Source organism: Antechinus flavipes, chromosome 3 (genome assembly GCF_016432865.1).
Source record: "Antechinus flavipes isolate AdamAnt ecotype Samford, QLD, Australia chromosome 3, AdamAnt_v2, whole genome shotgun sequence".
Classification (NCBI taxonomy): domain Eukaryota; kingdom Metazoa; phylum Chordata; class Mammalia; order Dasyuromorphia; family Dasyuridae; genus Antechinus; species Antechinus flavipes.
In genome coordinates, this window is record NC_067400.1 from 239,060,320 (window position 1) to 239,086,178 (window position 25,859).

Here is a 25,859-nt window from a genome sequence, read left to right on the forward strand (position 1 = left end):
ATTGCCATTCTCTTATTGATGAGTTTTCTTTCTATATTGATTTGAACTAGGTTTCTGTATCACTTCTTGGCCATTTTGACACAATGATAGTGCTGAGATACTGTCCTTATCTCCAACAAGTATCCATTTAATCCCCTCTTATGTATTGTTTTTCTCCATTTAAGTAGAAGCTGCTCAAAGGCAGAAACTATTTTCCTTATCAATATTTTATCTGCAGTACTTAGTACAGAGTATGGCACAAGTAGTAAGGATAGACAATTTCACTGTCTTTCTTTCCCCAACAATTGACTTATTAATAAACAATTTTAGGATACATATTTGAAATTTCATAGATGTCAGAAGCTGCTTCACAAAAGAAATATTTGTCCTTGCTACTAAATTTTGCTTTCAGGCTCTCTAAGGCCAATTATTTTCAATTCCATTTACTCAAAAGCCAATTATGTTAAGATATTGGTGTTTACCAAAAATAAAAATTGTAGACTTAGATCAACAAAGTACTTTCAGTTATCAAGTGCCCTTTATATCCATTCCCCTTTACATCCATCCTATATTTAGTAGTCCTGCATTTGTTGCTTGTCAACTGATCTATAAATTTATTTTTCCACCTGGATCTTTTACTGATTTTTTATATATCCATTTATGGCACCTTTAGTCTCTGAAACTATTTCAGCAAAGATCTATAGAAGTTTATCATCCAATTTCAATATCTGCTTCATATATTCTTCAAGATAAAACCCTCACAAAGTTTTGTTGATTTTTTCATAATATGACCATTATTTTATTTTTTTTATTTTTATTTTTTTAAATAACTTTTTATTGATAGAACGCATGCCAGGGTAATTTTTTACAGCATTATCCCTTGCATTCACTTCTGTTCCGATTTTTCCCCTCCCTCCCTCCACCCCTTCCCCCAGATGGCAATCAGTCCATATATGTTAAATATGTCACAGTATATCCTAGATACAATATATGTGTGCAGAACCGAACAGTTTTCTTGTTGCACAGGGAAAATTGAATTCAGAAGGTATAAATAACCCGGGAAGAAAAACAAAAATGCAAGCAGTTTATATTCATTTCCCAGTGTTCTTTCTCTGGGTGTAGCTGTTTCTGTCCATCTTTGATCAATTAAGGCTTTCTTTATCGAAGAGATCCACTTCCATCAGAATACATCCTCAAACAGTATCGTTGTTGAGGTATATAATGATCTCCTGGTTCTGCTCATTTCACTCAGCATCAGTTCATGTAGATCTCGCCAGTCCTCTCTGTATTCATCCTGCTGATCATTCCTTACAGAACAATAATATTCCATAACATTCATATACCACAATTTACTCAACCATTCTCCAATTGATGGGCATCCATTCATTTTCCAGCTTCTAGCCACTACAAACAGGGCTGCCACAAACATTTTGGCACATACAGGTCCCTTTCCTTCCTTTAGTATCTCTTTGGGGTATAAGCCCAGTAGAAACACTGCTGGATCCAAGGGTATGCACAGTTTGATAACTTTTTGAGCATAGTTCCAAATTGCTCTCCAGAATGGCTGGATGTGTTCATAATTCCACCAACAATGTATCAGTGTCCCTGTTTTCCCACATCCCCTCCAACATTCCCCATTATCTTTCCCTGTCATTCTAGCCAATCTGACAGGTGTGTAGTGGTATCTCAAAGTTGTCTTAATTTGCATTTCTCTGATTAATAATGATTTGGAGCATATTTTCATATGTCTATAAATAGTTTCAATTTCTTCGTCTGAGAATTGTCTGTTCATATCCTTTGACCATTTATCAATTGGAGAATGATTTGATTTCTTATAGATTAGAGTCAATTCTCTATATATTTTGGAAATGAGGCCTTTATCAGAACCTTTGATTGTAAAAATGTTTTCCCAGTTTATTGTTTCCCTTCTAATCTTGTTTGCATTTGTTTTGTTTGTACAAAAACTTTTCAATTTGATATAATCAAAATTTTCTATGTTGTGGTCAATAGTGATCTCTAGTTCTTCTTTGGTCATAAATTCCTCCCTCTTCCACAGGTCTGCGAGGTAAACTATCCTATGCTCTTCCAATTTATTTATCATCTCATTCTTTATGCCTAGGTCATGAACCCATTTTGACCTTATCTTGGTGTACGGTGTTAAGTATGGGTCGATGCCTAGTTTTTGCCATACTGATTTCCAATTTTCCCAGCAATTTTTGTCAAATAATGCATTCTTATCCCAGAAACTGGTGTCTTTGGGTTTGTCAAATACTATATTATTAAAGTTATTGGCTGTTTTGTCTTTTGAACCTAACTTATTCCATTGATCAACTAGTTTATTTCTTAGCCAATACCAGATGGTTTTAGTAAATGCTGCTTTATAATATAATTTTAGATCTGGTACAGCTAGGCCACCTTCATTTGATTTTTTTCATTAATTCCCTTGAAATTCTTGACCTTTTGTTGTTATTTTTTCTAATTCATCAAAGTAGTTTTTTGGGAGTCTGATTGGTATAGCACTAAATAAGTAGATTAATTTAGGTAGTATTGTCATCTTTATTATATTTGCTCACCCAATCCAAGAGCATTTAATATTTTTCCAGTTGGTTAGATCAGACTTAATTTGTATGGAAAGTGTTTTGTAGTTTTGCTCATAAAGTTTCTGATTTTCCCTTGGCAGATAGATTCCTAAATATTTTATACAATCAGTAATTACTTTAAATGGAATTTCTTTTTGTAACTCTAACTGTTGGGTTATGTTAGTGATATATAAGAATGCTGATGACTTATGTGGGTTTATTTTATATCCTGCAACTTTGCTGAAGGTGTAGATTGTTTCTAATAACTTTTTGGCAGAGTCTTGACCATTATTTTAAAAGTAAACCAGGATACTATGCAGGCTTAGAATGGCTGACCTTAACCAAATGAATCTTCATTTAGCTGATTTTCTCCACCTTCAATTAGCTATCAATTGAATACAGGATTTAACTTCACATGCAAATATTTCATTTTTCTTCCTTTATATTTTTAATTAGATGGATTTTGATAATGCAAAAATTGTGTTAAAGAACATATTTATGTCCACATACCAGCTACAGTTAAGAGCTTTAAAGATGAGGTATAGAACTCTTGAATGTGGAAGAATAGCAAAAAATGGGTTAAAAAACACTGCTAAAAAGGGGAAAAAATGTTTGTGACCAACAAGAAAATACAAAGACTGAAGCCCTGAAAAATGGAGAAATAATATTTGTTGACAAAACTCACATTTTTATTGAAGTCTATACCAGTCATTGTCACAAATATATCAATATGATGGAAAAATTAATGAAATGATAATTAATTGAACTAAGTTCATAGCTCAGCTTTGGGGCTTACTGTCTTTGTAAATTATTGAAACTTTTGGAGCCTATCATTTCTACAAAAGGAGTCAGACTATATTTATCTGAAATCTCTTCCAGCTTTGTTATTTTTTTCTTAGAAATTTTTAATATGCTTTCCATAGTTCTAACAATTAGTGTGTTTCAAGTTCTCACATTATTATTAATATTTTTTCTTTCTAAAATCTGATAAACTTTATCAGGTAAAATTACAAAAAATCTACCTTCAAATATTGATGTGGGGCAGCCAGGTTGGTTTCTTCCTCCATTGGGATAAAAATCCAAATGTCCAATAGAGTGGCTGATACCAAGACCTAAGGATGAATCATTCAGTAATGATAATTTGTATATATTATAGTCAATAGTACAGAATATAGAAAAGCTTAGACTTTTCAGATATTTGGATAAAACTTAAAAGCAAAAAAAAAAGATAATATAAGTTATATATTCAATAAAGAATTCTATATATCCTGTCTATTGTAAAATAAGTTCCCAGCACATTGGAAATATCCTACCTATTAATAAGAATCTTTACTCTCCATTTTCATCCAATCCATTTTCATCCTTTTAGTCTATCTTTTGTTCTCTATTATCTTTCAAATATGATTACTAAGGGGTTAAAATATCACACTTCATGCTAAAAAGCTGTAAAATATCATCATCATGCACACATTTTGGATTGTTTATGTACATGTGTGTGCACATGCATGTATATAAAGAGGATCAACAAAAACTGAAATAAATGAAGACATGATTTTTTTTTTGCATTATTGCTATGATCTGTCAATTGAAGATTGTTTTTAATTAAGATTCCATTGCGATGCATGTTTAGTGAGTGCCAATCATGGAAATAATAAACTGAGATACAACATCCACATATGTGTATACATACATATATACACATATATGTGTGTGTATGCATGCATGTGTGTATATGTGTATAAAATCTATTTGCATTGCAAAACCTTTTATTAGGGTTATATGCCAAGATTATTGAAATTTTAAGTCATGAGATTTAGGCAAGAGTATAGGATATTGTCATAGATGTTTAGCTAATATGAAAATAGTAGACAAAAAATATGGATGAGCCAGTACTTCTCTGTATGGAACAGTATAAAGAATAAAACTCCTCAGACAGTAATGTTAGATCTAGTCTTGTTTAATGATTTTATACAAAATGCAGAGTGAAAAGTATATAGGGATCCTAGAAGTTTATAGATGATACTAAGCATTTTCCAAAGTAGATGATGGGAGGTGTTATTGGAATGAATGATAATATCAATAGCTCCTAAAAAAGCTAAAATCCAATTCAAACCCACATTTTTATTAAGCGTTTGTTCTGGCATTGTTATTAAGGTGCTGTTTTGGGCATTGGCAACACAAAAATCAAAAGTGAACCAATCTTTTGTCTTCAAAGTGACATCTTATGATAATTTAATCCTATTAAACCTATAAAAGATTAAATTCCATTTCACCCACAAAGTTTCTTTTTTCTCTTTACATTTTTCATATCACCAACTATTTCTTTTTCTATTATTTTCAAAGGAAATGAAAAAAATGAAGTTATTATTACCCTGAGCATCAGAATGGATGATATCAACAAATTGTGCATCTGTATAATCTAATCTCATTTTTATTGGTGCATTATTGAAACCTGGTCCTGCTGGGTCAATACCTGAAATGAAAGAAAGAAGTTATTATTCTAAAAGGCAAGTATAACTTCAGTGCTCATGAAAATGGGCAGTTAAATATTAGAATCAAACTATTTCTGATTTTGAAATTAAGCTGTACTGATAATGTTTTTAAAAAGAAAAATAAAATTTGGAATGAATGAATGACTTTATTCTCCAATTATTTTATTATTAGCTCACTGTGAAGTTAATTTTAAAAATCACCTTGCCTATTTGATCATCAAAAACAACATTGAGATTTTAACTTTATTTTTAATTTATAAAATAAAATGAGTGTTTAAAAGTATGCTTCAATGTGCAATTAGAGTTCATCAGTTTCCTCTTTGGAGATAGCATTTTTCATTGGGGATCCTTTGGAATTATCTCGGAACATTGTTTTGACCAACATAGCTAAATCTTTCATTGTAATCCTTACAATATTGCTATTACTTTTTATAATCTTCTGGTTCTTCTCACTTCACTTTTCATGCGTTCATATACGTTTTCCTAGGTTTTCTTTTTCTTAAATCATTCTACTTTTCATTTCTTATAACACAATAGCATTCATCATAATCATATACTACAACTTGTTCAGCCATTCCAAATTCATGGTCCTCACCTTGATTTCCAATTCTTTGCTACCACAAAAGGAACTTCTATAAATATTTTCATACAAATAAGACTCTTTTTCCATTTTCTATTATCTCTTTTGGAGACAGATCTATTAATGATATTGCCTGATCAAAAGATACATACAGTTTGATAATCCTTTGGGGATATGTCCAAATTATTCTTTGATTGTTAGACAAGTTCACAACTTCACCAATGCTACATAATGCATCCTAATTTTTCCACATTCTCTGTAGTATTTGCAACTTTGGTCATATTAGCCAATCTGCTAGATATGAGGATATTATTTAAAGTCGTCTCCATTTGTATTTCTCTAATCAGTAGTAATTTAGAGTATTTTATGATTATTAAGAACTTTGATTTTTTAAAAAAATTACCTGTTCAGACAATTTTCAGATGATGAAATTAAAGCCATCTATAGTTATATGAAAAAAATGCTCTAAATCACTATTGGTTAAAGAAATGTAAATTAAAATAACTGCAGGACCACATCATACCTGTCAGATTGGCTAAGATGAGAGGAAAAGATAATGATAAATGTTGGAAAGGATGTGGGAAAACTGGGACACTAATGTATTGTTGGTGGAATTGTGAAATGATCCAACAACTCTGGAAAGAAACTTGGAGAACTATGCTCAAACGGCTTATAAAACTATGCATCCCCATTGACCAAACAGTGCCATTACTGGAAATCATAAAAGAGGGAAAAGAATCCACATATACAAAAATGTAGCAGCCCTTTTTGTGGTAGCAAAGAATTGGAAAATGAGTAGATGTCCACAAATTGAGAAATGGCTGAACAAGTTGTAGTATGTGAAAGTAATGGAATATCATTGTTCTCTAAAAAAGGAATGAACAAGTTGATTTTAGAAAGCCTGGAAAGAGTTACATGAACTGATGCTGAGTGAAACAAGCAGAACTAGGCATACATTGTACACTAAATAGCAAGAATTTGCAATGATCAACTATGAAAGACTTGTTTCTTCTCAGTGGTTCAGTGATCCAAAGCAATCCCAATAGACTTTGGACAGAAAATGCCATCTGCAACCAGAAAAAGAACTAAGGAAACCAAATGTAAAGCAATACATGCTATGTTCTTTCCCTTTTTTTCTGTTATTTTAAAAATTTTCTCCCATAGTTTTTCCCTTTTGCTCTAATTTTTCTCTCCCAACATGATACATAAAGCATGTGTATTAAAAATAAATAAATTTACTTAAAATGAATAAAAAAAGAAAAAAGAAAGAAAAAACTAACTTTATGTGCTCTGACCATTTAAAATGGGTTATTTTTCTAAATATAATTGTTAAATTTGATAAATGAGGTTTTTATCAGAAAAAATAATCTTGCTGTAAATTTTTCTTCCTTCTGATCTCATTCTGCATTACTTTTGTTTATAAAGAAGGCTTTAAAATTCATGTCATCAAAATTCACTTGCTCCTTTTCATCTCTTGTTTGGTCATAAACTCTTCTCTTACACATAAATATGTCATATTTTAAAATATTCTTTATTTATTTATGATATTAATTTTTATGTGTAAGTCACACATTTGGCATTAACATGTTATAAAATGTGAGATGTTGGTTTATTCCTAGTTTCTGTCAAACTGCTTTTCAGTTTCCATAGTAGTTTTTGTCAAATGGTCAGTTTTTATCCAAAAGCTTGAATCTTGGAGATTATCAAACACTAACTTATTATGGTCATTTAGTATTATAAACTGAATCTATTCCATAAATTCACTAGTGTAATTGTTTAATTACTAGTGTATAATTACATACATACAGTACATACCTTATATACTAATATATAATTGCTTAAGTACCAGATAGTTTGAAATATAATTTGAAATCAAGTATTACTAGGCCAATTGATTTCCTTTACATTTTTCTCATTGATTTTCTTAATATTCTTGACTTTTTGTTTTTTTCAGATGAATTTTGTGACCTTTTTTTAGCTCTATAAAATAATTCTTTGGTAATTTGACTGATATGGCATTGAATAAATAAATTTATTTTTTAATTATTTATTTAAACTAAATACAAAATAAGAAAAAAAAAACCAAAATATAAAAAGAAAGATGGAAAAACAAAACAAAAAAAATGTCTTGTGCCCAGCAGAAAATCAGAGAGCATTTAAAATAAGTAACAATAAATTTTCCTTTCAAGAAAGCATATATGATAATAGAAGACAATATATTCATCACTATCCATTCATGACTGCTTCCTTGTAGATTATTTTTTTGTTCTCTGCTGGTCATGTTTTACTTTATTCTTTTTTCCCTTTTTTATTACCATCCATAAGCAGGCTACAATTAAACACACACACACACACACACACACACACACACACACATACACACACACACTATATGGGATATACATCCCCACACATACATTATACTTATCTACCTACATACTCTTACAAGCAAACATACACACACATATACATGTATATACATTTATACATGTAAACATGCATCTAAAACAATATTGATATGGCTGATGATTGATGTAGATTTCCCTCTTGATTAAATCTTTAAGTTTAACTTTATCTGAGGTTAATGATTATTAGCTCTACTTTTTTATTTCTAATAAATTTTACTCTTGATCCTTGCTATAGTATTTATCTCTTATTTCCTATCTCTGCTAACTCTTGTACTTTCATTTTACTCCTTAATTTGCCTTATCTACCTAAAAATTCTTCTGTAATTCACTTCATCCTATGTCACCCTTTCCTCCTTCTTTATTTCTTTCTCTCTAATCTCTATACCTCATCCCAGAGCCATAAATCTATTCATCTTTCTATACCCCACCATATCTTATTCCCTCTCCCCTTATTCCTTTGGAGATTTTGGAGGATGCTATACCCTTCATGGTGTAGTGTTCCCTATTTAACCCAATCTTGACGTGAGTAGGTTTTCAGAATTACTAGCCCTCCTCCTCTCTCAAACACTTCTGTTTCAATTCTTCCTCTGCACCTTATTCTTATAATATAATTACTATTTTTAACTTTTCCTAGACAATTTTGCTTTTTAGAATTGAATCATACTCAACTCTGCCCGAATATTTCTTTTAAGCTACCCAAGTACTGGTGTCAATTTTAAAATATGGTATATATTTCCATGAAAAAAAAAAACATAAACAATTGAGTCCTTTGAAATTAATGTCTAATGTTTAATGTCTTATATGTTAAAATATTTTATCAAGTTTGGGTTTGGTCAAGACAGTATTGAAAGTCTGCAATTTCATTAACTATCCATTTTAAAAAAATTAATATTATAGTTAGTTTTGCTGGATAAGATATTTTTGGCTATAGGCCGAATCCTTTTGATTGTCAATATATATTATTCCAGGACCTGTGGTCTGTTATTGTAGCTGCTGATAAATCCCATATAATTCTAATTGTGGCTCCAATTATTTTTTTTGTTCTTGCAAAATTTTCTCTTTGAACTGGGGTTTTTGAAATTTGGCAGCAATATTCCTTTTTTGTTGTTGTTGTTGTTGTTTTTGTTTGTTTGTTTGTTTGTCTTGTTTTTACCACAAAGATGGTAATTGGTGGATTGTTTTCTATTTGTGCTTTCCCTTGTGGTGTATCACTTTAGGGAAATTTTCTTTGATTATTTCTTGTATTATTGTGTCAAGGTTTTTTGTTTTGTTTTGTTTTGTTTTGTTTTGTTTTGTCACAGCTTTTAGGTAGTCAAATTATTCTTATATTTTCTTTTCTTGAACTGAAAACTTTTGTTTTTCTCTTATGTTTCACATTCTGTTCTATTTTTTCCACTCTTTATATTTTGTTTTGTCATTTCTTGATCCCTGATAGCTTCATTGGCTTCCCCTTGCCCAGTTTTAATTTTCAAAGAATTATGTTCTTCTTTAAGACTCTGGCTCTCCTGTTCTAGTTAGTTAACTTTTTGTCAGAATGCTTCTTGAATTGTTCTTATATATTTAATTTTTCTCTCTCATGTAATTTTTCAAATCTTTTTTGAGTTCTAGAAATTCTTTCTGGACAGATAAGGTTACTCTTTGAGGTAGAAGAAGATTTTTTTATTTCGTTATCTTCTTCTGAAGATGAACCACAATCTTCCCTAATGCTGTTATAACTTTCTGTGGTTGAGTTCTATTTTAATATATATATATATAATTACTCTAAGCACCTTTACTCCTGGAGTAGAGGGGAGGATGCCTCTAGCTTTACTACAGCTTTCTCCTCTAAACTGGAACTCCAAACCAAAAGCTCCACCCTCCTGTAAGTTCCCTCAGAATGCATGTCCCTACCCCACTGCTTCAGCAGTGGCAGGCAGGGATCCTACTCTGTGCTCAAGACACTAAAAATATACCAAAACCTCTGAAAAGTTGATTCTACTCACCATTGGTACATAAAAAGTGCACACACTTATAGACAATACAAAATCCAGTAGACTTGAAAGAAGAACAGCTCTTGTTATGAGAGAACTCAACAGGTATCTCATTCAAATGGCAGTCTTATGGAAGCAAGCCTGGCAAATGAAGGCCAGATTATTGAAGTAGGAGCTGAATACATATTTTTCTGGAGTGGCCATAATGAAAAAGAGTGATGTGAAGCTGGTGTAGATTTTGTGATCAATCTAATCTAGTAAACAAACTCTCGTGCTTTCCAAAAAGAGTGAATGAGAGGCTTGCAATGTGATTGCTCCTTGTAGGAAAATACCATTCCACAATCATCAGTACCTATGCTTTCACCATGATGAGCCCTGGTGAGGTCCTTATGAAGACCTGGAAACCCTCATCATCAATGTGCTAAAAGCAGACAGGCTTATAATTCTGTGTGACTTTAATGCTAGAATAGGCTCAGGACTTACAGATATGGCAGAGAGTTCTTGGGAGGAATGGAGATGGGAACAGGAACAGCAATGGACATTTACTACTGAAGACTTGTGCATTTCATGACTTTCTCATCACCCATGTATTCAATTTACCTAAATCCAATAAAAATTCATGGTTTCACCTTTGCAGCAAACATTGGCATTTAATAGACTATGTGATTGTAAGGAGAAGAGACAGACAGAATATGAGAGTGACAAAAGCAATGTGTGGTGCAGAGTGCTGGACTGATCATAGACTTATTCTCTCTAAGCTGAATATTCACATTCAAGAAAAGTAGCAGCCTCAAGGCAAAAAGACTATTGGAAGCATTAATGTCAACAGATTAAAGTGCTTCACTGGAAGGGAACAGTTTGTTGCTAACTTAGAGGGTAAGTTGAACTAACCCACAGTTGGCAATAATGGAGCAGAATAGGAGTGGGCAGCTTTCAGAGATTTGGTGTACCAAGCTGCATTTGCTCATTTGGATCAGAACTCTAGCAAACATCAAGATTGGTTTGATGAAAATTATGGGGGAAATTCAGAAGTTGTTAAATAAAAAGCAATAATTCCACAGGATGGATAGTTCATGCATCTCTAAGAAGGTAGCATTCAAATCCACCAAAAGTAAAAGTACAATCAAAACTTAGAGAGATGCATGATTCTTGGCTCAATAAGAAGGCAGATGAAATTCACTTTTATGCTGATAATAACAATCCAAAGTACTTCTGTGATGCCCTGAAAAGTCCTATGAAAGCCCTATGGGGTTTTGTTGAAGGTGCCATCCTGATTAGTGATAAGAAAATGATCCTAGAGAGGTAGGCTGAAAAATTTCATAGAGTTCTCAACAGATTGTCATCAATCAATGTTGAACTATTGACTGTTTACTTTTTGGAACCCATCCATAACTGAAGTTCCTTTTGAAGAAGAGATTTTGAATGACATGAGGCTACTTTTGTGTGATAAAGCATCAAGTACTAATTCTATTCCAGCTGCCAGTAGAGTTGGGATGTTTGGCAGTTGAGTTTGAGAAAGGACCTCAATGTCTGATATATTGTCCTGCCAGGTGATCTTCAGAATCTTCCTAAGAATTCAAAAAAAAAAGTGATTCAGTTCCTGGCATGGTACTGATATGCTGTCCAGAATTCATAGACATAAAGCAATGAATTTGGTAGTCAGTTTGGTAGTCAGTAAAATATCTTTCATCTCCCATACTTTTCTTTGGAGCCTCACAAACACTGACCTAGTTTTGGCAATGTGTGTATCAATATCATTATCATTGTGAACATCTCTGGAAATTTTTATATTGCCACAGTAAGAGAACTGATCTACAGTATTCAAAACTTCACCATTTGTTGTAACTGATGGTTCTGCATGTGGACTGTGTTGGCTGATGGAGGACCTGTGTATTCTTAATATTGTTAGGTAAAAATTAGCAAAAACTAATTCCCTCCTCTTTAACTTTGAATTTATCATTGGCACTGTAGCTGACTTTGATTCCATATCTTTGATTCCAACATGGCTGAAAACATCATACTAAAAATCATGGGGGCAAGCACACAACCTTGTTTCTTGGTGACAGGTAAAACTCAAGAGCATTGTCCACTGTCCAGAACCTGGGCAAGCATGCCATCATGAAATTGAGGTACTATACTGCTAAACTTCTGTGGACAACCAAATTTTGAAATAATTTTCCATAAACCCTTTCCACTAACAGTATCAAAGGTCTTGGTGGGTTTACAAATGTTATATACAGACATCTGTTCTGCTCCTGGCATTTTTCCTGGAATTTTCAGGCAGTAAGCACCATATCAATTGTTTCTTGGACCCTTCTGAAGCCACACTGATTCACAGGTAGATGACTTTTTTCAAGTGTAGGGTCAGTCTATTAAGGAGGACTCTAGCAAGAATCTTGCCAGAAATAACTGAGAGCAACCCCCTCCAGTTATTGTCACAGAACAATCTATTACCTTTACAAAGATAGACAATGCAGGCATCTTTGAATTTCTGGGGTATAACCTCTTCGTGTCATATAATGTGGAAAATTTCAGTTACTTTTTGTATGAGCAATGGAGCCCCCCCTTGTAAATTTCAGCTGGAATAGAATTAGTATTTGATGCTTTATCACACAAAAGTAGCCTCATGTCATTCAAAATCTTTTCTTCAAAATGATGGCCACATTGTTCGAGTGCCATATGTACACTTGCCAAAAAGATTATTTTATGGAGAACTCACACAGGGCATGTGCTCATTTGGTGGTCAGAAAAGGGGATACAAGGACATTGTCAAGATTTCAAGGATTTTAGAATTTATTATATGATATATAATCATATAATGGGACAGACTGGAACAGCATTGCCCCGCAAGGCATGCCCTCATTTGCTCTATAAGGAAAGCAGAATTGAATTAGCTCAGAAGAAACATGAGATGTGCAAAGTTAGAAAATACCAAGTATTCATAGGGACTATTTGTGTCCAAGTTGTAGCAGAATCTTTTGAGCTTGCATTGGTCTGACCAGCCACTGTAGGATACACTGTAACTTGACTCTAACATAATCGTGTCATTTTGGTTCTCTTCAAGAATAAAGGACAAGAACCAACCAATTCATTGGATATGCTGGTTTCTTCTTGCTTGGGGCTGCATCTCTGCAGCACAGATGGGCCTGGCATTTCTAATTAGCAGAGGTTCCCTCAGTCTTCCTGGACTCACACCTCTAACTTCTCACACTGTCCAGGAGGTGAAAGTTCCTGCAATACAGGCTGAGGCTCCAGCAAAACCTAGATTTAGGATTCTCCACTTGCTATTTCTGAGGAGCTAGCCAGTGGGGTATTTATACTATATACAGGTTAAACCCTAATCCTTTCTTCTAATTTTCTCAAGTTGCCCTCAAGAGGACCCCTGTTCTTCCCCAATCTTTGTTTTTCATTGGTATATATTCACCCTGAGGCACAAATTTGTTCTATTTGTGAGGGTAATATGAAAAGCTTGAAAATTTCTCACTTATTCTGCCATCTTCCCAGAATCCTCTCCTCATTAAGTTTATTTATTTAGGTAGAAATATCATTTTTTTTAAAATGGGGGCTCAGACTACCCATGTACAATTGCTATTTCTCCAATTATTTAAATCTGACTGGGTGAAAAGTGTTTTCTAATTGTGTTCATATAAAGATTGTGTTTGACTTGACAGGTATACTCCTTAATATTTTATATGATCTGTGGTTATTTTAAATGGAATTTCTCTTTCTATCTTTTGCTGCTGAGTTTTGTTGGTACTATATAGAAATTCTGATGATTAATGTGTTTTTTTATATTCTACAACTTTTCTGAAGTTCTTTCAAAATTTTGAAAATTGATTCTGTTGGTCACCGTATCACTTGCAGAGAGTAATAGTTATATTTCATTTACTTTTATTCCTTCAATTTCTTTTTCCATTGCACATGTTTAACCTATATTGGATTACTTGTTTTCCAGGGAAGAGAGGAAGGTAAAAGGGAAGGAGAAAATTTTGGAATACAAGGTTTTGCAAGAGTGAATATTGAAAACTATCTCTGCATGTATTTTGAAAAATAAAAAGCTATTATTTTAAAAAATTATTTTTCTTGCCTTATTTTATAGCTAGCATTTTAGTACAATATTCAATAATAGTGATGATAATGGAAATTCTTGCCTTACCCCTGATATTATTGGGAAAGCTTTATATTTATTTGCCTCAAAGATAATGCTTGGTCTTGGTTTTAGATAGATACTACTTATTATTTTAAGAAAGATAGTGTTTTCAAATGTGTTATTTTTAATAAGAAAGGATGTTGTATTTTTCAAAGGCATTTTCTACATCCATTATATAATCATATGGTTTTTAATCAGTTTCATTATTAATGTGGCCAATTATGCTCATCATTTTCCTAATATTTAACTGTCCCCTCATTGCTGGTATAAATCCCAAACAGTCATGATATTTTTATGATATACAATCTCTTTGCTGGTGTTTTTATTCAAATGTTTCTTGCATCAATATTAAGAATTGTCCTATACCAGTTCCAATGGCCTTGTGATGAAGAGATCCATCACACCCAGAGAGAGGATTGTGAGGACTGAATGTATATCACAACATAGAATTTTCACTCTTTTTGTTGTTGTTTGCTTGCATTTTGTTTTCTTTCTCTGTTTTTCCTTTTTGAACTGATTTTTTTGGTAGAGCATGATAATTGTGGAAATATGTATAGAAAAATTGCACATGTTTAACATATATTGGATTACTTGCCATCTAGAGAAGGTAACAGGAGAAGAGATGGAAAAAAATTTAGAGCACAAGGTTTTGCAAAGGTGAATGTTGAACATTATGTATGCACATGTTTTGAAAATTAAAAGCTTTAATAAAAAGATTAAAAAACAAAAAAATTGATGTACATGTATAATCAGAAAAAAGAAAATAATAATAAAAAAAAAGAAATTGTCCAATAGTTTTCTTATTGTTTCTTTTTGCTCTGTTTGGTTTAGGTATCAATCCATATTTGGTTCACAAAAGACATTTGATAGAACTCCTTCACCTATTTTCCTAAATAGTATATATAGTATTGAGATTACTTGTTCCTTACATGATTGGTAGAATTTCCTTATAAATTCATCTGGCTCAGGGGATTTTTAATTAGGGAGCTTGTTGATGATTTCTTCAATTTCTTTTTTTTTTTTTAAGATATTATTATTTCAGCATTCCATTTCCATATCCATGAATCTGGGCAATTTACACACACACACACACACACACACACACACACACACACCACACACATTTGTAAATATTCATCCACTTAATTAGAGTATCAGATTGATTTGGGCAAAAATATCTCCTATACAGATAATTTGATTTTTTAAATTCAAATTAAGACAAATGATTTGTTTCTTATACTGTCTCCCATCACTAAGAAGCCCCCAGTTCTTGGTTTTATTTGTTAATTCAATTTTTTTAAACTGTCAGTTTTATTAACTTCTCTTTTGATTTTCAGGATTTTTTTTTCCTGTTATTTAACTTTTGTTTTAACAATTTAGATACTATTCAGTACATGTATTTTAGTACTGATATTTCATTATTTATGATGCTTTTTTTTTATTTTGCAAAATGTAATTTCTAGGCTTATCTGTTTTAATTAAGTCTATTTTTTTTGTTTTTGTTTTATTTGAGATTATAATTCATACCTTTGCCTTTTTTGCTTCAGTTGAATCATTATCCATTATTTTAACTCTGTATGTCTCTGTTTCAAATGTGTTTATTAATAAACAGCATCTTGTTGGATTCTGATTTCTAATTCATTTTGTTTTCTGCTTACATTTTATGGGTGAATTCATTCCATTTATATTTACAGTTATGATGGCTAATTCTACACTTTCTGCAATCTTATTTCTTTTATTGTTGGTACTCTCTTTTTATTCTGTGCCTCCCAAAAGTCTGTTTTTTCTTCTGATCATTATCTTCTTTTATCTCATTCTCTTTTATAACCACTCCTCTTCTCTTATCCACTTTATATCCTACTTCTCTGTTGGTGGATTTAGTATTGCCAGTTGATAAGGGGTGTGTGTGTGTGTGTGTGTGTGTGTGTGTGTGTGAACTAATTTAGATGTAAATAAGTTTCAAGTGGGGAATGTCTGATGAAATTGTGGTATATGATTGTGACTGAATATTACTGTGCTGTAAGAAATGTAAGGATGCTTTTAGAAATATTTGGAAATATTTACTCATGAATAGATATATAGTGCAGTGAGAAGAACCAGAACACGATGTATAATAACTACAATACTGTATAATGATCATCTGTGAATGACATAGCTATTCTCAGGAATATAATAATCAAGGCAGTTCTCAAAAGGATGAAAATGTTATCCATCTTCAGAAAAAGAACTGATGGAATTTGAATGAACATTGAAGCATGTAATTTTAAAATTTTTATAGGATTTTTAAAAAATCCATTTTTTTTTTTTACAATACGTCTAAGGAAAAGATTACATAACATATATGCACATATATAAGTAGATAGATACATGTTATATATGTATATATATATATGTATATAACATATATATATATAATCCATATCACATTTTTGCCATATTAGGAAGGGAGGGAAAGAGAGTAGAGAAAATTTGGAACTCAAAATTTAAAAACTGAATGTCAAAAATTGTTCTTACATGTAATTGGGAAAAATGGGAAATTACATTTGATTGGAAAATCAGAAAAAATTAAAAAGAAAATATTTGTGATCTGTAGGCAAAAGTTTTTCCAGTCAAATAATAATGTCTAGTACTTACTATTGCCTTTGGATACATGACAGAACTAACTCCACTAAATCCTTTATTCGAATTCCAAGAAAATGTGTAAAACATCTTCCCTCTTGCCAGCAACCTATTATTGAATTCTGATTATATTTATCATAAGAATATCAGTCTATATGAAGTTCAACCATTGCATTAATGTGCTACTTTCTATTCATTGTATGAAGAACTGTCTCACAATAAGAATACCAAGAGTTAATTTAGCATTTATCAGTAGCCTGAAAATTAAATAATTTTCAATAATTGCTTCTCCCATTATTGCCACTATCTCCACTGTTAGAAGGAACTTATATAGTATTGAGGTGTCTTTTATTTTTTATTTTTGTCTTCAGTTTTCAAGTGGAATGAATTCATCGTGTAATTTCTAATATATTAATAAAATCTGTACATATTTTGAATCAGTTCTTGAATTTTTAATTTTATAGAATTTATCAATGATTATTCTGTAAAAGGAATAGTTTATGAGCACCAATATTGACTATTGAATATCACCAGAACTCAATGACATATCATAATAGCCCTTTGTTAAGCCTGGTCACTAGGCGTGTCTAAGTACAATTAGATACTAAATTGGTTCTTTTTGCTTCTATTTCAGTCTTCATTGATATTGAACTTACAGCCATTAAAACCTCTATATTTCTCTCAGATGAATTTTTTCTAATGTCTCTTCCTTATCTATAGAATTTTTTTTTTATTAATAAAAATGCCAGGAATCATAATGGCTTCTGAAAATCACATAAAAATATAAGGAAGTTGCATCTTCTGGGCAAAAATCTGCAAATGCTATTAGAAGTGATTTATCTTAATGAAATTCCAACAGGGAAAATAGTGTTGTTGGATAGAGATATCTTCTCTTTCACTACTATTTTTTTTTTTTTACCATGCTAATTCTCTGTCATATTATGAGAACTTTCTTCTGAGGTAATACATGTGAACCATGGCTGTGTAGCCATTTTTATATATGCATAATATGTATGAGAGACAAAGAAGTAATAACAACTATATCTGTAATGACCCATGGTAGTGATTTGACTGCTCCATAATAGAGACTGTTAAAGATTTTCCTCTTATGTCCAGGCATTTGGAATGATGTAATAAGATTGGGTACCTCGACATATGCTTGTGATGGAAGGTCTAGTAGTTTTACAGCAAGTAAAATGAGAAGAGTAAAAGATTCTGAGGACAGAATACATAATTTTTTGTTAAGCATATGCAAAATGATTGTTGAATATTAAGGAGTAGTTATTGAAAGAGTGTGATTGAAAGACCAAAGGCAACTCTAAAATTTGGAAAGCTCAGAAGTAGATCAATTAGGGAGTCCAAATTGTTGAAACTGATTCTGTTCTGAATGCTTAGAGAATGAGTTTTAAGATCAAGTGACTCCTGCTGTGTAATATGGTGGATTTTATACTAAAAATTTTATGCATTTGGGATACTATGATGATGTAAATATATGTTTGGCATAACTTTAATCCCTAGTAGTGTTCATATGGGAAAAAAAGGAAGTTAAGGGATAAGTCAATGGAGTATGAATCAGTGTGTGAGCCTATTTAATGACAGATGGGAAATGATTATTAATATACATATGTATTTACATGAAATCTTAATTTCCACTGTTAAAAAGAATCAACAATATTGTGTTATTTCTTTTTGCAGCTGAATTACATTGTTCTTTATTATTTTAGAAAATTAAATTATCTATTCAGAGAGGCTGTATATCATAATTGATAGAGAGATGGTCTTTGAATCAGCAAGATCTGTGTCTAAGTTTACAACCCTGACACATATTGACTGTCTTCTCCTGGAGAGGATTCAACTTTTTAGCACCCCCTAGCAACTCCTAACACTAAATGCTAGAGAAATGCTCATCATTGGACTTCTGGGGGCAGAGCCAAGATGGCGGAGAAGGTACACACGACTCTCTAAGCTCCTCTCATTCCCCTCATAACCAACTATTTAATTCAGCCTCAAAAACAGCTCTTCACTGCTTAAATTCATGAAGATTAGAAGCACTACAATTTACCAGCCAAAGTCAATCTGGAAGCTCGCCAGGAAAGGTTTGTCCTGAGGGGCCAGGAACAGACTAGCACAGGCAGCGAGAAGCTGGCATCCTGAGCAGACCACGGGCAGGAGTGATCTCTGTGGCTAGAGAAGTTATAGAGACGACTCTGCTATAGGCTAACTGCTCTGCCTTGACTACAAAGCAGTAAACTGGCATAGAAATTAAAGCCTAAAACAGAGGGTCCTCTAAAAAACGCCAGAACCTAACGAGATCTAGCTGTAACCCCTCAAACCCGGAAGTGTAACACAGCCCTGCAGCCACATCTTGCAGTTCAGGGCTTTTGCCAGGGCAGTTACTAATCTACACAGCAGGAGGGCACAGCCTGGGCAGCCTCTAATCAGCAGAGTGGGGGGCTCGGCCTGGGGCAATAGAACTTCCCCAGCAGATTGTGCTTCCCCAGCAGACACTTCTGGTCCCTGCAAATCCATTCACTGCTCAATTGCTAACACCCACAGCCCCAGGGCAGGCTTTGGCTTGGGAAGTGAAACTCTCACTGCTCAGCTTCTAGCCCAGAGCAGTCGTTATTTCACACAGCTGAGGTTCTTTGCAGGGTACTTTCCCAGCCGGGCCCTGCAGGCCTGAGTTACTTTCGGGTGGGGAACTCTTTCCCAGAGCATTCCAGTACCTCGCTGCTTTTTGTAGCCGGTTGGCAGGACAGCTACTTGTCCATACACCTTTCACTGCTCTGCAGAGGAAGCTGGTAACCTCCTGGCTCTGAAGGCAGATCCTACAGGCTTCAACAAAATGAGTAAAAAAATCAAAAGAACGATTGATAGTTTCTATGCAGAAAGAGAACAGCTTTTCAACCCTGAAGAAATAATAGCAGACAGTCTCCAGACTTGGACCCCAATACAAAAGGATCTCCTAGAGGAGAACTATTAAAAACCTTAAAAGACAGTTAGAAGAGAAATGGGGAAAGGAAAGAGAAGCTATGCAAGAGAGTACAGAAAAGGCACATAATTCACTAAAAGAAAAATTTGATTAAGTGGGAAAAGAAAACAACTTCCTGAAATGTGAATTGGAAAAAGTAAAAAACTCCCAAGAAGAGCAGGGAAACAGAATTTATGAACTGGAAAAAGAAAATAACTCGCTAAAAAAAAAAAAAAATAGTGAAATGGGAAAAAAATTCCACAGAGCAAAACAACTCAATTGGATATATACAAAAAGAAGTAAAAAAAAGCTAATGAAGAAAATAACTCACTAAAAATCAGAACTGAACAAATAGAAATGACTGATTCATTGAGACATCAAGAATCAGCCAAGCAAAACCAAAAAAATGAAAGATTGGAAAAAAATGTCAAATATTTACTTGGAAAAACAACGGACCTGGAAAATAGATTTAGGAGAGAAAACCTGAGGATAATTGGACTACCCAAAAATTATGATGAAAAAAAGAGCCTAGATACTATTTTACAGGAAATCAAAGAGAACTTCCCAGAAGTAATAGAACCGGAAGGGAAAATAGGTGTTGAAAGAATTCATTGAACACCTTCTCAAAAAGACCCTAAAAGAAAGACTGAGGAACACAATAGTGGCCAAACTTCAAAATTTTCAGACTAAAGAAAAAATTTTATAAGCAGCCAGGAAAAAACAAGTTCAAATACCAAGATGCCACAATAAGGGTCACACAAGATCTGGCTGCCTCAACATTAAAGGATCAAAGGGCCTGGAATCAGATATTCTGAAAGACAAAAGAGCTAGGAATACAGGCAAGAATAAACTACCCAGCTAAGCTGAGTATTTTTTTCCATGAAAGAAGATGGACATTTAATGAAACAGAGGAATTTCATTTGTTTCTAAGGAAAAAACCAGACTTAAACAAAAAAAAATTGATCTCCAACAACAGGATTCAAGAGAAGTAGAAAAAGGTAAAAGGAATTCTTGAGAACTGTATTTCTGTTATGGATATACACAAAAACCATATGTATAATTTGATTTTACCGATATAATATAAAAAAGGAAGTAGAAATGGAAAGGGGATAGTGTCAGAAAAAGGGAAAAGAGGAGATAAAAAGAGGGAAACTATATGCAACAATGAGGCAAAGGAAACCTATCATATCTGAGGCAACTTGGGGAAGGGGGGGACATTGTGTGAATCCTACTCTCATCAGAGTTGGCTCAAAGAGGAAATAATTGACATAATTATTTTACAGAGATTCTTCTTTCACTTCATTAAAAAGTGGGAGAGGAAAAGGGAAAAGGAAAAAGAGTAATAAGGGAAGGGTACAAGAAAGGGGAAGGGATTCAAAGGGAGGAGGAAGGGATACTAAAGAGGGAGAGCTGAGTAATACAATTATTAAATAAGTTTAATAATAGGGAAGAAGGGAAGGAGGGCAAGAAAAAGAAAAGTATAATTTGGGGATATTAGGATGGCAGGAAATACAGAATTAGTCATTTTAACCATAAATGTGAATGGGTTGAACTCTCCCATAAAGAGGAGACAGATAGCAGACTGAATCAAAAGTCAGAACCCTACAATATGTTGTTTACAGGAAACACATTTAAAACAGGGAGATACATACAGAGTAAAGGTAAAAGGCTGGAGCAAAATCTATTATGCTTCAGGTGAAGTCAAAAAAGCAGGGGTAGCCATCCTTATCTCAGATCAAGCAAAAGCAAAGATTGATCTAATTAAAAGAGATAAGGAAGGAAACTATATCTTGCTTAAGGGTACTATAGACAATGAAGCAATATCAGTATTAAACATATATGCACCAAGTGGTATAGCATCTAACTTCCTTAAAGAGAAGCTAAGAGAGTTGCGAGAAGAAATAGACAGCAAAACTATAATAGTGGGAGATCTCAATCTTGCACTTTCAGATTTAGATAAATCAAATCACAAAACAAATAAGGAAGACATTAAAGAGGTAAATAGAATATTAGAAAAATTAGGTATGATAGATCTCTGGAGAAAACTGAATGGTGACAGAAAGGAGTATACTTTCTTCTCAGCAGTTCATGGAACCTACACAAAAAATGACCATATATTAGGACATAAAGACCTCAAAATTAAATGCAGGAAGGCAGAAATAGTAAATGCTTTCTTTTCAGATCACAATGCAATAAAAACTACATTCAACAAAAAGTTAGGTATAAATAGACCAAAAAGTAATTGAAAACTAAATAATCTCATCTTAAAGAATGATTGGGTGAAACAGCAAATTATAGACACAATTAATAATTTCACTCAAGATAATGACAACAATGAGACATCATATCAAAATTTATGGGATGCAGCCAAAGCAGTAATAAGGGGAAATTTTATATCCTTAGAGGCTTACTTGAATAAAATAGAAAAAGAGAAGATCAATGAATTGGGCCTGCAACTTAAAAAAGTTAGAAAAAGACCAAATTAAAAACCCCCAATCAATTACTAAACTTGAAATTTTAAAATTAAAAGGAGAAATTAATAATATAGAAAGTAAAAATACTATTGAACTAATAAATAAAACTAAGAGTTGGTTTTATGAAAAAAACCAATAAAATTGATAAACCTTTGGTAAATCTGATTAGAAAAAGGAGAGAGGGAAATCAAATTGGCAGTCTTAAAAATGAAAAAGGAGAACTTACCACTGATGAAGAGGAAATTAAAGAAATAATAAGGGGTTACTTTGCCCAACTTTATGCCAATAAATTTGATAACCTAAGTGAAATGGATGACTACCTCCAAAAATATAGGCTTCCCAGATTATCAGAGGAGGAAGTAAATTGCTTAAATAGTCCCATTTCAGAAAAAGAAATAGAAGAAGCTATTAATCAACTCCCTAAAAAAAAAATCCCCGGGACCAGATGGATTTACATGTGAATTCTACCAAACATTCAAAGAACAATTAGCCCCAATGCTATATAAACTATTTGAAAAAATAGGGAATGAAGGAATCCTCCCAAATTCCTTTTATGACACAGACATGGTACTGATACCTAAACCAGGTAGGTTGAAAACAGAGAAAGAAAATTATAGACCAATTTCCCTAATGAATATTGATGCTAAAATCTTAAATAAGATATTAGCAAAAAGACTCCAGGAAATCATCCCCAGGATAATACACCACGATCAAGTAGGATTTATACCAGGAATGCAGGGATGGTTCAATATTAGGAAAACTATCAATATAATTGACCATATTAATAATCAAATTAACAAAAACCATATGATCATCTCAATAGATGCAGAAAAAGCATTTGATAAAATCCAACATCCATTCCTATGAAAAACTCTTGAGAGTATAGGAATAAATGGACTTTTCCTTAAAATAATCAGGAGCATCTATTTAAAACCAGCAGTAAGCATCATATGTAGTAACGGGGACAAACTGCAACCATTCCCAATAAGATCAGGAGTGAAACAAGGTTGCCCACTATCACCATTACTATTTAATATTGTATTAGAAATGCTAGCTTTGGCAATAGGAGTTGAGAAAGAGATTAAAGGAATAAGAATAGGCAATGAGGAAACCAAATTATCACTCTTTGCTCATGATATGATGGTATACTTAGAGAACCCCAGATACTCTACTAAAAAGTTATTAGAAACAATCCACACCTTTAGCAAAATTGCAGGATACAAAATAAATCCACATAAGTCATCAGCATTCTTATACATCACTAACAAAACCCAACAGTTAGAGTTACAAAGAGAAATTCCATTTAAAGTAACTACTGATTATATAAAATATTTAGGAATCTATCTGCCAAGGGAAAATCAGAAACTTTATGAGCAAAACTACAAAACACTTTCCACACAAATTAAGTCTGATCTAACCAACTGGAAAAATATTAAATGCTCTTGGATTGGGCGAGCAAATATAATAAAGATGACCATACTACCTAAACTAATCTATTTATTTAGCGCTATACCAATCAGACTCCCAAAAAACTATTTTGATGACCTAGAAAAAATAACAACAGAGTTCATATGGAAAAACAAAAGGTCAAGAATTTCAAGGGAATTAATGAAAAAAAAATCAAAGGAAGGTGGCCTAGCTGTACCAGATCTAAAATTATATTATAAAGCAGCATTTACTAAAACCATCTGGTATTGGCTAAGAAATAAGACTAGTTTATCAATGGAATAGGTTAGGTTCAAAGGACAAAACAGCCAATAACTTTAATAATCTAGTGTTTGACAAACCCAAAGACCCCAGTTTTTGGGATAAGAACACAATATTTGACAAAAATTTCTGGGAAAATTGGAAATTAATATGGCAGAAACTAGGCATTGACCTACACTTAACACCCTACACCAAGATAAGGTCAAAATGGGTTCATGACCTAGGCATAAAGAATGAGATTATAAATAAATTGGAAGAGCATAGGATCGTTTACCTCTCAGACCTGTGGAAGAGGGAGGAATTTATGACCAAAGCAGAACTAGAGATCACTATTGACCACAAAATAGAAAATTTTGATTATATCAAATTGAAAAGTTTTTGTAAAAACAAAACAAATGCAGATAACATTAAAAGGGAAACAATAAACTGGGAAAACATTTTTATAATCAAAGGTTCTGATAAAGGCCTCATTTCCAAAATATATAGAGAACTGACTCTAATTTATAAGAAATCAAGCCATTCTCCAATTGATAAATGGTCAAAGGATATGAACAGACAATTCTCAGACGAAGAAATTAAAACTATTTATAGTCATATGAAAATATGCTCCAAATCATTATTAATCAGAGAAATGCAAATTAAGACAACTATGAGATACCACTACACACCTGTCAGATTGGCTAGAATGACAGGGAAAGACAATGTGGAATGTTGGAGGGGATGTGGGAAAACAGGGACACTGATACTTTGTTGGTGGAATTGTGAACACATCCAGCCATTCTGGAGAGCAATTTGGAACTATGCTCAAAAAGGTATCAAACTGTGCATACCCTTTGATCCAGCAGTGTTTCTACTGGGATTCTACCCCAAAGAGATACTGAAGAAAGGAAAGGGACCTGTATGTGCCAAAATGTTTGTGGCAGCCCTGTTTGTAGTGGCTAGAAGCTGGAAAATGAATGGATGCCCATCAATTGGAGAATGGTTGAGTAAATTGTGGTATATGAATGTTATGGAATATTATTGTTCTGTAAGAAATGACCAGCAGGATGAACACAAAGAGAACTGGCAAGACTTACATGAACTGATGGTAAGTGAAATGAGCAGAACCAGGAGATCACTATATACCTCAACAACGATACTGTTTGAGGATGTATTCTGATGGAAGTGGATCTCTTCGATAAAGAGAGCTAATTCAGTTTCAACTGATCAAGGATGGACAGAAGCAGCTACATTCAAAGAAAGAACACTGGGAAATGAATATAAACTGCTTACATTTCTGTTTTTCTTCTCGGGTTATTTATACCTTCTGAATCCAATTCTCCCTGTGCAACAAGAGAACTGTTTGGTTCTGCCCACATATATTGTATCTAGGATATACTGTAACCTATTTAACATATAAAGGACTGCTTGCTATCTGGGGGAGGAGGTAGAGGGAGGGAGGGGAAAAATCGGAACAGAAGTGAGTGCAAGGGATAATGCTGTAAAAAATTACCCTGGCATGGGTTCTGTCAATAACAAGTTTAAAAAAATTAAAAAATTAAAATAAAAAAAAAAGAGGGAAATGCTGATCAGGTTTGTTTTGAGATTTTCCTCATTTTCTCACAAACATTCCTGATACCAATTTAATATTTCTATTACCCTAATTGTTTTTTTTTTCAGGAATAGAACAGATCATCTTTTTTTAAGTTTATTAATTTTTCAATACTGCCTTGAAGCTAGAAGGCTATTAGATAATCATTTTTAGGATAGTGAGCAACTTTGATGTATTAACTTGTTCTTGTTTTTTTTTTTTTTTTTTTTTCATTTTTGAAGCAGACCATTATTGGGTGGTACCTTGACTTGCACGTGAAATAGATTTAAATGAGGGAGAGTTGCACAAAGTCATTAGCCTTACTCTTTCCTTCACAGTCATTAAAGTCCATGGGCAGGA

General features: G+C 33.0%; 1 protein-coding gene across 1 annotated transcript in view; it reads right to left on the minus strand.

The window, feature by feature from the left end:
- The window catches only part of LOC127557133 (lipase member I-like), a 50,799-nt gene that overhangs the window by 17,639 nt on the left and 7,301 nt on the right, over positions 1-25,859 (minus strand). The window contains exons 3-4 of the mRNA XM_051990571.1: positions 4,930-5,031; positions 3,581-3,670 (exon numbers count right to left, since the gene is read on the minus strand). Coding sequence (XP_051846531.1) covers positions 3,581-3,670; positions 4,930-5,031 — 192 coding nt within the window. The remainder of the gene's footprint in view (positions 1-3,580; positions 3,671-4,929; positions 5,032-25,859) is intronic.